This window comes from Rhipicephalus microplus, chromosome X (assembly GCF_043290135.1).
Source record: "Rhipicephalus microplus isolate Deutch F79 chromosome X, USDA_Rmic, whole genome shotgun sequence".
NCBI lineage: Eukaryota > Metazoa > Arthropoda > Arachnida > Ixodida > Ixodidae > Rhipicephalus > Rhipicephalus microplus.
Window position 1 is genome coordinate 398,575,661 of NC_134710.1, and position 15,237 is coordinate 398,590,897.

At 53.0% G+C, this 15,237-nt stretch overlaps 1 protein-coding gene across 1 annotated transcript; it reads right to left on the bottom strand.

Annotated features, from left to right (window-relative positions):
- Positions 1-218: 218 nt before the first annotated feature.
- On the bottom strand, positions 219-1,466 carry lsn (vacuolar-sorting protein SNF8). The gene has a single exon (XM_075880183.1). The coding sequence runs from the start codon at positions 1,318-1,320 to the stop codon at positions 589-591; it is 732 nt and encodes a 243-aa protein (XP_075736298.1). The 5' UTR covers positions 1,321-1,466; the 3' UTR covers positions 219-588.
- Positions 1,467-15,237: the final 13,771 nt, after the last annotated feature.

Below are 15,237 nucleotides of genomic sequence, written 5' to 3' on the forward strand. Positions count from 1 at the left end.
GCCTGTTAAACTGACTGAGAAGCTAATCTGTGTTTTTTTTTTTTTTTCCTATTCGAGTGCATTTGCTGCTGGTATCCCGACCAGATGAATGACATTCTTTTTCCAAGCTTACGGGCAATAAAATAACAAATAGGTCAGTTATATGATTGGTTGGGTATTAAGCATACTGCAGCTACACGTTCGCCACCCATTGGTCAGGGAAACTTCGGATCCAGAGAGATGTTTCAGGCCTGATTTAATAGCATTCAACATGTTCAATGGCTTATTAAAACACAAAGTAGCATATCAGTTGCAACCACACACTTTTTTAAAGGCAACAGTGATACGACGACAATGATACGACGACAATCTCATACTTTTTTCAAGGCAACTGTGATACGACGACAATGATACGACGACAATGTCATATGGCCAACATATTATTCCTGCCTTTGTCATTAAGCAACGTAGCTTGTGGCAATATAAAATAACTGACTCATAGGGCGCTGTGACAGTATTCTAGCGTCACATACACGAGCAAGACAAAACGCCTGTATTGACGTGCAAGGCAAAACGGTTTACGCAGAGCAGCACACCAGTCCTATCAAACTACCTAACTAGACCAGGAAACCAGTACAAATGTTCCTTCGGCGCCTGCGTGTCCAACCAAACCAAGCCCTCCTTTAGAAGATCTTCGAGAGCTTTTAGCGCACGGTCAATATCCCAGCCCAAATCCTGCACCAGAGAACCTACCGAAGCGTAGCCTGTAGTTCCAGCCTGCTTGATAACGGTAGTATGGTCGAGGCTTAGTTCTGTAGGTACTGACTGAACCAAATACCGACAGTCGATAGAGATGAGTTGAAATCCTTTTCCCAGTGCCTTGAGCTTCTCGATGGCTCTCAGAAGGTCATCCTGTGTTATTTCTTCTTGTCTTTGGGCGCTGCTGCGAGATTTAGTCACCCTCTCTCTTAGCTCTTCGACACTCATTAGGCCGCCGTTTTGGTGCGACGTCGCGAGACACACTTCGATTATCTGAACGCCTAGCTCGTAGTAAAAGTCGCCTACTCCAAGCATGTCGGCCCAGAAGCCCTTGCTTGACGCCAGAGGGTCGACTCCGGCCGTGGCACACATTTCTTGGAACTGTCGCCGGAATTGCGGGTTTTTACGGATATCGTTCTTATGTTTCGCAGCGAATCCCTGCAGTTTAGCACGGAATGCCTCCATCTGCCGAGTCATTTGTTGCAGCTGCTCTTCGGCAAGCTCCGTGCCGCGGTCCTTGAACCGTGCCTGAGTCAACTGCTGCTTTTGGATTGCTCCAACTCCACCAACGCGACGCCGCATTTTGCCGAGTCGAAACCGGCTCTTGCTGCAGCGTTTTCCGTTACCGTAATGCGTTACGTCGATGTCAACACGCTCCGAATCCAAAGTGAGCAGAGAAACTATCACAGACAAAACTACCAAAGCAACCGTCGCAGCAGCCTTCTGCTGCTAAATTACGGTAACGCCCTTCGGCTTTGGCTTGACGTTATTCGACTTCGCGACGACCAGCTTTTGCAGCGTTGGCCACTCAACTTAGAATATTGTCGTAATTTAGCGAAAAAAAAATGAACGTTTTTTTTTACTATAATTTATACATGCGCTACTTCCTATATTATCCTGCGTCATATCAATCATTGCCTAGATAAACTAAGACTACGGTGTAATCAAGACTTCGAACGCTCTGAATGGACGCAAGTGATTTAGCTGATGACAAAAAGAAACTTTTCTGTGCAGCAATGCAACCACAGAGGCCAATGTAGTATATTTCAACGCAAAACATTTTTGCCTTTCATTGATTTTGCCTTCCATTTACGGAGTTACTTAAACAAAAACCCTGCTCTTCAGGGCACAAACATGCCCATCGGGTGTGGCCAGAAGAGCCCTCTCCCGTATTCGCAAATTCGACATTTAGGAAGCACAACTTGGAAGCAGTTGTGCACTTGTACTTTTTCACAGACGACTTCTTGGACGCCGTCATAGTCCTCATTGGGCTGCACTGAATAAGCGCGACTCCCTAAAAATACACTACCGAGCCTGTGACGTCAGTCTCTGCACTTCCACGCGCAGCCCAGCATGGCAGCATTTTTCGGCTCTTGCTTTCCTTCCTACATGGGCTCCTGTGACAAAGGTCTACAAAAGGGACGGCTCGGTGGGATGATATTTGAGTTGCTCGGAGGATTTCAAGCTGGGCGGTTGTGCCGCCTGCGATCTCCGACGCCAGCGTGGCTCTCGCCGACTGGTTCGCCCTCCGCGACCTCCTGAGTACACCGTGAAGCCCTCGCCGTGTGGTGCCTCGTCCTCGCACTTCTTTGACCGGCTCCCAACTTTCCTACTTCTTCTTTTCTGTCGCTTGCATGTCTTATTTATCTAACTATATATTTTCCTCTATTCTTTTATATCCCCCCTCCTTCCATCCCCAACAAGGCGCTGAGCCGTGCGCTCGCAAGAGCTGCAGAAAATAGTGCCTTTTTCCTTTTCCAAGCAACCACGAATTCGGCAGGTATGGAAAGCGAGTCAAAGATACTGAAATAAGCCAGGCTTCGTAGTCAGAACGAAACCATGAAGAGGTAGAGAGCAAAGGAGACGAAGGAAAAACGAGCCATACGCCTCGAGGAGCGTAAGCGTACAGAGAAACAAGCTAAACACTAAGGTTAACAGTAACTCACACTACACATATCCTGGCGCAACTGAGGTAGACCACAGCCATAAAAAAAACACACACACACACAGCATATCCACCGACTGGATGATGAGTGGGGCGAAGCCTCCTTCCGTCCGTTCGGGCATCCGTTCAACTGTTCGTCTGTTCATCCGCCCAGTGAACAATCAAAAGTACCATTACAGTGGCTAGAATAGGATCCTATTCTAGCCACTGTAGTACCACAATCTCGAATCTTTTACGGGCGAAGCTCCTTAAAGTGGCACCCGGCGCGCGGCCGTTCGTCCCTCGTAGTCGTAGTGTGTAACCAGTGTTACATTTTGACCTGCAAGGTGGTGCCGGTGGGAGATTTCTCCTGTGCTTTGTTGAACAATAAAAAATTTTGCGGCGTGCGCGCGTTAACTAAAAGCCGAAGGCTCCTGTCTCTCATTCCCCATTAGCAGCCATTGGAATGTACATTGAGCACTATCCGACAGGAAAAGGTTGCTACGTCATACTCACTGGGCGTAACCTCCTTAGTTTAGAAAGCTTTAGCGAGCGTTGAGCCGCAGTGCCATGAATACAATGAACTAGTATATACCATGAACTCGAGGTGGTTAACGGTGGGAAGTAGATACGAAGCCTAAACCGTAAGAAAGTAAAAGCCGAATTCTCCTGTCTCTCATTTCCCATTAGCAGCCATCAGCATGTACATTGAGCACTATCCGATATGAAAAGGTTGCTACGTTATACTCGCTGGGCGTAACCTCTTTGCTTTTAGAAAGATTTAGGGAGCGTTGGGCCGCAGTACCATGAATACAGTGAACTAGTATACACCATGAACTCAAGGTGGCTAAATGTGGGAAGCAGACCTGAAGCGCAAACCGTAAGAAAGTGTGCGTGTGCCACCTCTCGTATAGTCCTTGGAATGTCCGCTGGATGGCGGTGCTTTTATATGGGGAATATATGATCAAAAGATGCGAGATGGTGGTACTTGGAGTGTTGGGCAAGGTTCCTTTTGGCGTTGCATAAATGGTTGCCAGACTAAAAGATAGTTGTTGCCAGACTGCCGCTAAATTTGGCGGAATTTTTTTTTGTAGTTGTGGCTTTTTTGCCAGAATGTGGTGCTATCCGCGGTGCACTTCTTGGCTGAAAATTTTTCTCCTGTAGTTGTGGCTTCTCCGTAAGAGTTTGGTGCTATCCGCGGTGCATTTCTTGGCTGAAAATTTTTCTCCTGTAGTTGTGGCTTCTCCGTAAGAGTTTGGTGCTATCCGCGGTGCGTTTCTTGGCTGAAAATTTTTCTCCTGTAGTTGTGGCTTCTCCGTAAGAGTTTGGTGCTATCTGCGGTGAATTTCGCGAGTGCATGAGCGACGCTGGCCGTTTTAATTAACGGAATGGACCGAGCCTAGCAGAAGTCCAGCGCGGTGCTGCCGTGCAATTAAGAGGCCGTTTTAATTCCGTTTTAATTAACGGAATGAACCGCGCCTAGCAGAAGTCGAGCGCGGCGCTGTCGTGCAATTAAGCGGCCGTTTTAATTCCGTTTTAATTAATGGAAGGAACCGCGCCTAGCAAAAGCCGAGCGCGGTGCTGCCCTGTCGTGCAATTAAGAGGCCGTTTCAATTCCGTTTTAATTAACGGAAGGAACCGCGCCTAGCAAAAGTCGAGCGCGGTGCTGCCGTGCAATTAAGAGGCCGTTTTAATTAACGGAATGAACCTCCCATTACAGAAGTCGAGGCGCGTTCTCTTGCTGTGTGCGCAGCTGTGCGATTAAGATGTCGCGTCTCAGTATTAGGGATTACTGGGAAAACTGAATAGAGTCGCAGGAGGTGATGTGCTGCCCCCCTCCCCCCTTACTTTTCTTTTTTTCTCTCTCAGCTGATCGTGTCGCGTCGACCGCGCGCTACGACGGGGGACGCTACGCTTCCCCTAGCTGTGTCAGCACAAGACATATCGTTCGGACTCGTATATACATGTGATGAATAAGCGTTCCAAGGCTGGTTAATCGGGGTACGTCGGATATGCTACAGCTATATACGCCTGGAAGGCTGCTTTATCGAAGCAGATGGAGCGAATTAAGCGCGACTTGCGCGTACCTGTAAATGGGACCTTGCCGACTAGCCGCCGTCGCTTACAGGGCCCCACCCACAATAAGCACAAATTGTTTCTGAGCTCAAGAGCACAGTATAAAACAATAGGGTGGGTACATAAGAATAAAATGGCATAATATATCTCACTACACGCTCATCACTCACGATATGGCAGGGATCCCTAAACAGGATATCGGCGAGCGATCACCTCCATTAATCGAAGGAAAAGGTCTTTCACGTTGAGACGTGCAACGACCAAGTACGTCTCGAGAGGCAAAAAAAAGGGAGCCTTGCCCCTGTCTACCCAGCAGTGGGAGTGTCCCGCGGAGCTGGGACAGCTAGCTGTTTCCTGCAACCATTGTACCTGGAGTGTGGGTCTGCTCGTTTTTTTTTTTTTTGCCGGGGCGATTGTACGTGACGACTTACTGCATCCTGGGTCACCATAATTAAGCCGAGGTCCTTGCGAATTCCCCATCACTCGGATGTCGGCGGCCGCTTCTGTGCTGTTCCCGACTGTCTGCAGGTCGAACTGCCGCTCGAAGCGATGGCGTCTTCGACAGTCCAATAACGCGACGGCTCCTGAAATGGTGACAATGTACTTTGCACAACTAACGTTACGGCATTTCATAGGGATCACGATCCTAAAGCTTAGGGATTGCGACCGAGATAGGGAGCACCAAATAAGGAAATTTAAGAGGTTTACGTGAGCAAGTTTGGCCATGTGTCGACGCCCAATGCACCGACGTGGAGTACGTGCCCTAGGTGGTGTACTGTTTACGTGATACGTGGGTCACATCACGTAGCATCACGTAACGTCCTTCGCACTCCCGCTCAAGTCCAGTCACCGTTGCTGTGGAGAAGGAGGGGCACCGAAGTGGAGTACGTGACCTAGGTGTTGTACGATTCGAGGCGTCTTCGCCTATCCCGTATTTTCACACATATGCTCGCGTCGCGTCGGCGCCGTGACCCACCCCCTCTTTCTCCGCAGACGCTCGCGTCGCTTCGGGTCGGCGCCATATCAGCCAACGTTCGAGGTCCGCAAAGGCTTTTTTATGTTTTTTTTATTCCAGGCGTCTTTGCCCCCCCCTCTCTTTCTCCGCAGACGCTCGCGTCGCGTCGGGTCGGCGCCATGTCAGCCAACGTTCGAGGTCCGAAAAGGCTTTTTATGTTTTGTTTATTCCAGGCGTCTTTGCCCCTCCCCCCCTCTTTCTCCGCAGACGCTCGCGTCGCGTCGGGTCGGCGCCATGTCAGCCAACGTTCGAGGTCCGAAAAGGCTTTTTATGTTTTGTTTATTCCAGGCGTCTTTGCCCCTCCCCCCCTCTTTCTCCGCAGACGCTCGCATCGCTTCGGCGCCATGTCAACCAACCTTCGAGGTCCGAAAAGGCTTTTTTATGTTTTTTTATTCCAGGCGTCTTTGCCCCTCCCCCCCCTCTTTCTCCACAGACGCTCGCGTCGCGTCGGGTCGGCGCCGTTCGAGGTCCGAAAAGGCTTTTTATGTTTTTTTATTCCAGGCGTCTTTGCCCCTCCCCCCCTCTTTCTCCGCAGACGCTCGCGTCGCTTCGGGTCGGCGCCATGTCAACCAACATTCGAGGTCCGAAAAGGCTTCTTTATGTTTTTTTTATTCCAGGCGTCTTTGCCCCTCCCCCCCTCTTTCTCCGCAGACGCTCGCGTCGCGTCGGGTCGGCGCCATGTCAGCCAACAATCCAGGTCCCAAAAGGCTTTTTATGTTTTTTTTATTCCAGGCGTCTTTGCCCCTCCCCCCTCTTTCTCCGCAGACGCTCGCGTCGCTTCGGGTCGGCGCCATGTCAACCAACGTTCGAGGTCCGAAAAGGCTTTTTATGTTTTTTTTATTCCAGGCGTCTTTGTCCCTCCCCCCCTCTTTCTCCGCAGACGCTCGCGTCGCTTCGGGTCGGCGCCATGTCAACCAACATTCGAGGTCCAAAAAGGCTTTTTTATGTTTTTTTATTCCAGGCGTCTTTGCCCCTCCCCCCCTCTTTCTCCGCAGACGCTCGCGTCGCTTCGGGTCGGCGCCATGTCAACCAACATTCGAGGTCCAAAAAGGCTTTTTTATGTTTTTTTATTCCAGGCGTCTTTGCCCCTCCCCCCCTCTTTCTCCGCAGACGCTCGCGTCGCTTCGGGTCGGCGCCATGTCAACCAACATTCGAGGTCCAAAAAGGCTTTTTTATGTTTTTTTATTCCAGGCGTCTTTGCCCCTCCCCCCCTCTTTCTCCGCAGACGCTCGCGTCGCTTCGGGTCGGCGCCATGTCAGCCAAGGTTCGAGGTCCGAAAAGGCTTTTTATGTTTTTTTAATTCCAGGCGTCTTTGCCCCTCCCCCCCTCTTTCTCCGCAGACGCTCGCGTCGCTTCGGGTCGGCGCCATATCAGCCAACGTTCGAGGTCCGAAAAGGCTTTTTTATGTTTTTTTTATTCCAGGCGTCTTTGCCCCCCCTCTCTTTCTCCGCAGACGCTCGCGTCGCGTCGGGTCGGCGCCATGTCAGCCAACGTTCGAGGTCCGAAAAGGCTTTTTATGTTTTGTTTATTCCAGGCGTCTTTGCCCCTCCCCCCCTCTTTCTCCGCAGACGCTCGCGTCGCGTCGGGTCGGCGCCATGTCAGCCAACGTTCGAGGTCCGAAAAGGCTTTTTATGTTTTGTTTATTCCAGGCGTCTTTGCCCCTCCCCCCCTCTTTCTCCGCAGACGCTCGCATCGCTTCGGCGCCATGTCAACCAACCTTCGAGGTCCGAAAAGGCTTTTTTATGTTTTTTTATTCCAGGCGTCTTTGCCCCTCCCCCCCCCCTCTTTCTCCGCAGACGCTCGCGTCGCGTCGGGTCGGCGCCGTTCGAGGTCCGAAAAGGCTTTTTATGTTTTTTTATTCCAGGCGTCTTTGCCCCTCCCCCCCTCTTTCTCCGCAGACGCTCGCGTCGCTTCGGGTCGGCGCCATGTCAACCAACATTCGAGGTCCGAAAAGGCTTCTTTATGTTTTTTTTATTCCAGGCGTCTTTGCCCCTCCCCCCCTCTTTCTCCGCAGACGCTCGCGTCGCGTCGGGTCGGCGCCATGTCAGCCAACAATCCAGGTCCCAAAAGGCTTTTTATGTTTTTTTTATTCCAGGCGTCTTTGCCCCTCGCCCCTCTTTCTCCGCAGACGCTCGCGTCGCTTCGGGTCGGCGCCATGTCAACCAACGTTCGAGGTCCGAAAAGGCTTTTTATGTTTTTTTTATTCCAGGCGTCTTTGTCCCTCCCCCCCTCTTTCTCCGCAGACGCTCGCGTCGCTTCGGGTCGGCGCCATGTCAACCAACATTCGAGGTCCAAAAAGGCTTTTTTATGTTTTTTTATTCCAGGCGTCTTTGCCCCTCCCCCCCTCTTTCTCCGCAGACGCTCGCGTCGCTTCGGGTCGGCGCCATGTCAGCTAACGTTCGAGGTCTGAAAAGGCTTTTTTATGTTTTTTTTATTCCAGGCGTCTTTGCCCCTGCCCCCTCTTTCTCGGCAGACGCTCGCGTCGCGTTGGGTCGGCGCCATGTCAGCCAACGTTCGAGGTCCGAAAAGGCTTTTTTATGTTTTTCTTATTCCAGGCGTCTTTGGCCCTCCCCCCCTCTTTCTCCCCAGACGCTCGCGTCGCTTCGGGTCGGCGCCATGTCAGCCAACGTTCGAGGTCCGAAAAGGCTTTTTTATGCTTTTTTTATTCCAGGCGTCTTTGCCCCTCCCCCCTCTTTCTCCGCAGACGCTCGCGTCGCGTTGGGTCGGCGCCATGTCAGCCAACGTTCGAGGTCCGAAAAGGCCTTTTATGTTTTTTTTATTCCAGGCGTCTTTGCCCCTCCCCCCTCTTTCTCCGCAGACGCTCGCGTCGCGTCAGGACGGCGCCATGTCAGCCAAAGTTCGAGGTCCGAAAAGGCTTTATTATGTTTTTTTTTATTCCAGGTGTCTTTGCCCCTCCCCCCTCTTTCTCTGCAGACGCTCGCGTCGCTTCGGGTCGGCGCCATGTCAGCCAACGTTCGAGGTCCGAAAAGGCTTTTGTATGTTTTTTTATTCCAGGCGTCTTTGCCCCTCCCCCCCTCTTTCTCCGCAGACGCTCGCGTCGCGTTGGGTCGGCGCCATGTCAGCCAATGTTCGAGGTCCGAAAAGGCTTTTTTATGCTTTTTTATTCCAGGCGTCTTTGCCCCTCCCCCCCTCTTTCTCCGCAGACGCTCGCGTCGCTTCGGGTCGGCGCCATGTCAGCCAACGTTCGAGGTCCGAAAAGGCTTTTGTATGTTTTTTTTATTCCAGGCGTCTTTGCCCCTCCCCCCTCTTTCTCCGCAGACGCTCGCGTCGCGTTGGGTCGGCGCCATGTCAGCCAACGTTCGAGGTCCGAAAAGGCTTTTTTATGCTTTTTTTATTCCAGGCGTCTTTGCTCCTCCCCCCTCTATCTCCGCAGACGCTCGCGTCGCGTCAGGACGGCGCCATGTCAGCCAACGTTCGAGGTCCAAAAAGGCTTTTGTATGTTTTTTTTATTCCGGGCGTCTTCGCCCCTCCCCCCCCTCTTTCTCCGCAGACGCTCGCATCGCTTCGGGTCGGCGCCATGTCAACCAACATTCGAGGTCCGAAAAGGCTTTTTTATGTTTTTTTATTCCAAGCGTCTTTGCCCCTCCCCCCCCTCTTTCTCCGCAGACGCTCGCGTCGCGTCGGGTCGGCGCCATGTCAGCCAACGTTCGAGGTCCGAAAAGGCTTTTTATGTTTTTTTTATTCCAGGCGTCTTTGTCCCTCCCCCCTCTTTCTCCGCAGACGCTCGCGTCGCTTCGGGTCGGCGCCATGTCAACCAACATTCGAGGTCCAAAAAGGCTTTTTTATGTTTTTTTATTCCAGGCGTCTTTGCCCCTCCCCCCCTCTTTCTCCGCAGACGCTCGCGTCGCTTCGGGTCGGCGCCATGTCAACCAACATTCGAGGTCCAAAAAGGCTTTTTTATGTTTTTTTATTCCAGGCGTCTTTGCCCCTCCCCCCCTCTTTCTCCGCAGACGCTCGCGTCGCTTCGGGTCGGCGCCATGTCAACCAACATTCGAGGTCCAAAAAGGCTTTTTTATGTTTTTTTATTCCAGGCGTCTTTGCCCCTCCCCCCCCCCTCTTTCTCCGCAGACGCTCGCGTCGCTTCGGGTCGGCGCCATGTCAGCCAAGGTTCGAGGTCCGAAAAGGCTTTTTATGTTTTTTTAATTCCAGGCGTCTTTGCCCCTCCCCCCCTCTTTCTCCGCAGACGCTCCCGTCGCTTCGGGTCGGCGCCATGTCAGCCAACGTTCGAGGTCCAAAAAGGCTTTTTTATGTTTTTTTATTCCAGGCGTCTTTGCCCCTCCCCCCCTCTTTCTCCGCAGACGCTCGCGTCGCTTCGGGTCGGCGCCATGTCAACCAACATTCGAGGTCCAAAAAGGCTTTTTTATGTTTTTTTATTCCAGGCGTCTTTGCCCCTCCCCCCCTCTTTCTCCGCAGACGCTCGCGTCGCTTCGGGTCGGCGCCATGTCAACAACATTCGAGGTCCAAAAAGGCTTTTTTATGTTTTTTTATTCCAGGCGTCTTTGCCCCTCCCCCCCCTCTTTCTCCGCAGACGCTCGCGTCGCTTCGGGTCGGCGCCATGTCAGCCAAGGTTCGAGGTCCGAAAAGGCTTTTTATGTTTTTTTAATTCCAGGCGTCTTTGCCCCTCCCCCCCTCTTTCTCCGCAGACGCTCCCGTCGCTTCGGGTCGGCGCCATGTCAGCCAACGTTCGAGGTCCGAAAAGGCTTATGTTTTTTTTATTCCAGGCGTCTTTGCCCCTCCCCCCTCTTTCTCCGCAGACGCTCGCGTCGCGTCGGGTCAGCGCCATGTCCGCCAACGTTCCAGGTCCGAAAAGGCTTTTTTATGTTTTTTTTATTCTGGGCGTCTTTGCCCCTCCCCCCCTCCTTCTCCGCAGACGCTCGCGTCGCTTCGGGTCGGCGCCATGTCAGCTAACGTTCGAGGTCTGAAAAGGCTTTTTTATGTTTTTTTTATTCCAGGCGTCTTTGCCCCTGCCCCCTCTTTCTCGGCAGACGCTCGCGTCGCGTTGGGTCGGCGCCATGTCAGCCAACGTTCGAGGTCCGAAAAGGCTTTTTTATGTTTTTCTTATTCCAGGCGTCTTTGGCCCTCCCCCCCTCTTTCTCCCCAGACGCTCGCGTCGCTTCGGGTCGGCGCCATGTCAGCCAACGTTCGAGGTCCGAAAAGGCTTTTTTATGCTTTTTTTATTCCAGGCGTCTTTGCCCCTCCCCCCTCTTTCTCCGCAGACGCTCGCGTCGCGTTGGGTCGGCGCCATGTCAGCCAACGTTCGAGGTCCGAAAAGGCCTTTTATGTTTTTTTTTATTCCAGGCGTCTTTGCCCCTCCCCCCTCTTTCTCCGCAGACGCTCGCGTCGCGTCAGGACGGCGCCATGTCAGCCAAAGTTCGAGGTCCGAAAAGGCTTTATTATGTTTTTTTTTATTCCAGGTGTCTTTGCCCCTCCCCCCTCTTTCTCTGCAGACGCTCGCGTCGCTTCGGGTCGGCGCCATGTCAGCCAACGTTCGAGGTCCGAAAAGGCTTTTGTATGTTTTTTTATTCCAGGCGTCTTTGCCCCTCCCCCCCTCTTTCTCCGCAGACGCTCGCGTCGCGTTGGGTCGGCGCCATGTCAGCCAACGTTCGAGGTCCGAAAAGGCCTTTTTATGCTTTTTTATTCCAGGCGTCTTTGCCCCTCCCCCCCTCTTTCTCCGCAGACGCTCGCGTCGCTTCGGGTCGGCGCCATGTCAGCCAACGTTCGAGGTCCGAAAAGGCTTTTGTACGTTTTTTTTATTCCAGGCGTCTTTGCCCCTCCCCCCTCTTTCTCCGCAGACGCTCGCGTCGCGTTGGGTCGGCGCCATGTCAGCCAACGTTCGAGGTCCGAAAAGGCTTTTTTATGCTTTTTTTATTCCAGGCGTCTTTGCTCCTCCCCCCTCTTTCTCCGCAGACGCTCGCGTCGCGTCAGGACGGCGCCATGTCAGCCAACGTTCGAGGTCCAAAAAGGCTTTTGTATGTTTTTTTATTCCGGGCGTCTTCGCCCCTCCCCCCCCTCTTTCTCCGCAGACGCTCGCATCGCTTCGGGTCGGCGCCATGTCAACCAACATTCGAGGTCCGAAAAGGCTTTTTTATGTTTTTTTATTCCAAGCGTCTTTGCCCCTCCCCCCCCCTCTTTCTCCGCAGACGCTCGCGTCGCGTCGGGTCGGCGCCATGTCAGCCAACGTTCGAGGTCCGAAAAGGCTTTTTATGTTTTTTTTATTCCAGGCGTCTTTGTCCCTCCCCCCCTCTTTCTCCGCAGACGCTCGCGTCGCTTCGGGTCGGCGCCATGTCAACCAACATTCGAGGTCCAAAAAGGCTTTTTTATGTTTTTTTATTCCAGGCGTCTTTGCCCCTCCCCCCCTCTTTCTCCGCAGACGCTCGCGTCGCTTCGGGTCGGCGCCATGTCAACCAACATTCGAGGTCCAAAAAGGCTTTTTTATGTTTTTTTATTCCAGGCGTCTTTGCCCCTCCCCCCCTCTTTCTCCGCAGACGCTCGCGTCGCTTCGGGTCGGCGCCATGTCAACCAACATTCGAGGTCCAAAAAGGCTTTTTTATGTTTTTTTATTCCAGGCGTCTTTGCCCCTCCCCCCCCTCTTTCTCCGCAGACGCTCGCGTCGCTTCGGGTCGGCGCCATGTCAGCCAAGGTTCGAGGTCCGAAAAGACTTTTTATGTTTTTTTAATTCCAGGCGTCTTTGCCCCTCCCCCCCTCTTTCTCCGCAGACGCTCCCGTCGCTTCGGGTCGGCGCCATGTCAGCCAACGTTCGAGGTCCAAAAAGGCTTTTTTATGTTTTTTATTCCAGGCGTCTTTGCCCCTCCCCCCCTCTTTCTCCGCAGACGCTCGCGTCGCTTCGGGTCGGCGCCATGTCAACCAACATTCGAGGTCTAAAAAGGCTTTTTTATGTTTTTTTATTCCAGGCGTCTTTGCCCCTCCCCCCCTCTTTCTCCGCAGACGCTCGCGTCGCTTCGGGTCGGCGCCATGTCAACCAACATTCGAGGTCCAAAAAGGCTTTTTTATGTTTTTTTATTCCAGGCGTCTTTGCCCCTCCCCCCCTCTTTCTCCGCAGACGCTCGCGTCGCTTCGGGTCGGCGCCATGTCAGCCAAGGTTCGAGGTCCGAAAAGGCTTTTTATGTTTTTTTAATTCCAGGCGTCTTTGCCCCTCCCCCCCTCTTTCTCCGCAGACGCTCCCGTCGCTTCGGGTCGGCGCCATGTCAGCCAACGTTCGAGGTCCGAAAAGGCTTATGTTTTTTTTATTCCAGGCGTCTTTGCCCCTCCCCCCTCTTTCTCCGCAGACGCTCGCGTCGCGTCGGGTCAGCGCCATGTCCGCCAACGTTCCAGGTCCGAAAAGGCTTTTTTATGTTTTTTTTTATTCTGGGCGTCTTTGCCCCTCCCCCCCTCCTTCTCCGCAGACGCTCGCGTCGCTTCGGGTCGGCGCCATGTCAGCTAACGTTCGAGGTCTGAAAAGGCTTTTTTATGTTTTTTTTATTCCAGGCGTCTTTGCCCCTGCCCCCTCTTTCTCGGCAGACGCTCGCGTCGCGTTGGGTCGGCGCCATGTCAGCCAACGTTCGAGGTCCGAAAAGGCTTTTTTATGTTTTTTTATTCCAGGCGTCTTTGCCCCTCCCCCCCTCTTTCTCCGCAGATGCTCGCGTCGCTTCGGGTCGGCGCCATGTCAACCAACGTTCGAGGTCCAAAAAGGCTTTTTTATGTTTTTTTATTCCAGGCGTCTTTGCCCCTCCCCCCCCCCTCTTTCTCCGCAGACGCTCGCGTCGCTTCGGGTCGGCGCCATGTCAGCCAAGGTTCGAGGTCCGAAAAGGCTTTTTATGTTTTTTTAATTCCAGGCGTCTTTGCCCCTCCCCCCCTCTTTCTCCGCAGACGCTCCCGTCGCTTCGGGTCGGCGCCATGTCAGCCAACGTTCGAGGTCCAAAAAGGCTTTTTTATGTTTTTTTATTCCAGGCGTCTTTGCCCCTCCCCCCCCTCTTTCTCCGCAGACGCTCGCGTCGCTTCGGGTCGGCGCCATGTCAGCCAAGGTTCGAGGTCCGAAAAGGCTTTTTATGTTTTTTTAATTCCAGGCGTCTTTGCCCCTCCCCCCCTCTTTCTCCGCAGACGCTCCCGTCGCTTCGGGTCGGCGCCATGTCAGCCAACGTTCGAGGTCCAAAAAGGCTTTTTTATGTTTTTTTATTCCAGGCGTCTTTGCCCCTCCCCCCCTCTTTCTCCGCAGACGCTCGCGTCGCTTCGGGTCGGCGCCATGTCAACCAACATTCGAGGTCCAAAAAGGCTTTTTTATGTTTTTTTATTCCAGGTGTCTTTGCCCCTCCCCCCCTCTTTCTCCGCAGACGCTCGCGTCGCTTCGGGTCGGCGCCATGTCAACCAACATTCGAGGTCCAAAAAGGCTTTTTTATGTTTTTTTATTCCAGGCGTCTTTGCCCCTCCCCCCCCCTCTTTCTCCGCAGACGCTCGCGTCGCTTCGGGTCGGCGCCATGTCAGCCAACGTTCGAGGTCCGAAAAGGCTTTTTTTATGCTTTTTTTATTCCAGGCGTCTTTGCTCCTCCCCCCTCTTTCTCCGCAGACGCTCGCGTCGCGTCAGGACGGCGCCATGTCAGCCAACGTTCGAGGTCCAAAAAGGCTTTTGTATGTTTTTTTTATTCCGGGCGTCTTCGCCCCTCCCCCCCCTCTTTCTCCGCAGACGCTCGCATCGCTTCGGGTCGGCGCCATGTCAACCAACATTCGAGGTCCGAAAAGGCTTTTTTATGTTTTTTTATTCCAAGCGTCTTTGCCCCTCCCCCCCCTCTTTCTCCGCAGACGCTCGCGTCGCGTCGGGTCGGCGCCATGTCAGCCAACGTTCGAGGTCCGAAAAGGCTTTTTATGTTTTTTTTATTCCAGGCGTCTTTGCCCCTCCCCTCCTCTTTCTCCGCAGACGCTCGCGTCGCTTCGAGTCAGCGCCATGTCAGCCAACGTTCCAGGTCCGAAAAGGCTTTTTATGTTTTTTTATTCCAGACGTCTTTGCCCCTCCCCCCCTCTTTCTCCGCAAACACTCGCGTCGCTTCGGGTCGGCGCCATGTCAGCCAACGTTCGAGGTCCGAAAAGGCTTTTTTATGTTTTTTTTATTCCAGGCGTCTTTGCCCCTCCCCCCCCTCTTTCTCCGCAGACGCTCGCGTCGCGTCGGGTCGGCGCCATGTCAGCCAACATTCGAGGTCCGAAAAGGCTTTTTTATGTTTTTTTTATTCCAGGCGTCTTTGCCCCTCCCCCCTCTTTCTCCGCAGACGCTCCCGTCGCTTTGTGTCGGCGCCATGTCAGCCAATGTTCGAGGTCCGAAAAGGCTTTTTTATGTTTTTTTTATTCCAGGCGTCTTTGCCCCTGCCCCCTCTTTCTCGGCAGACGCTCGCGTCGCGTTGGGTCGGCGCCATGTCAGCCAACGTTCGAGGTCCGAAAAGGCTTTTTTATGTTTTTTTTTATTCTGGGCGTCTTTGCC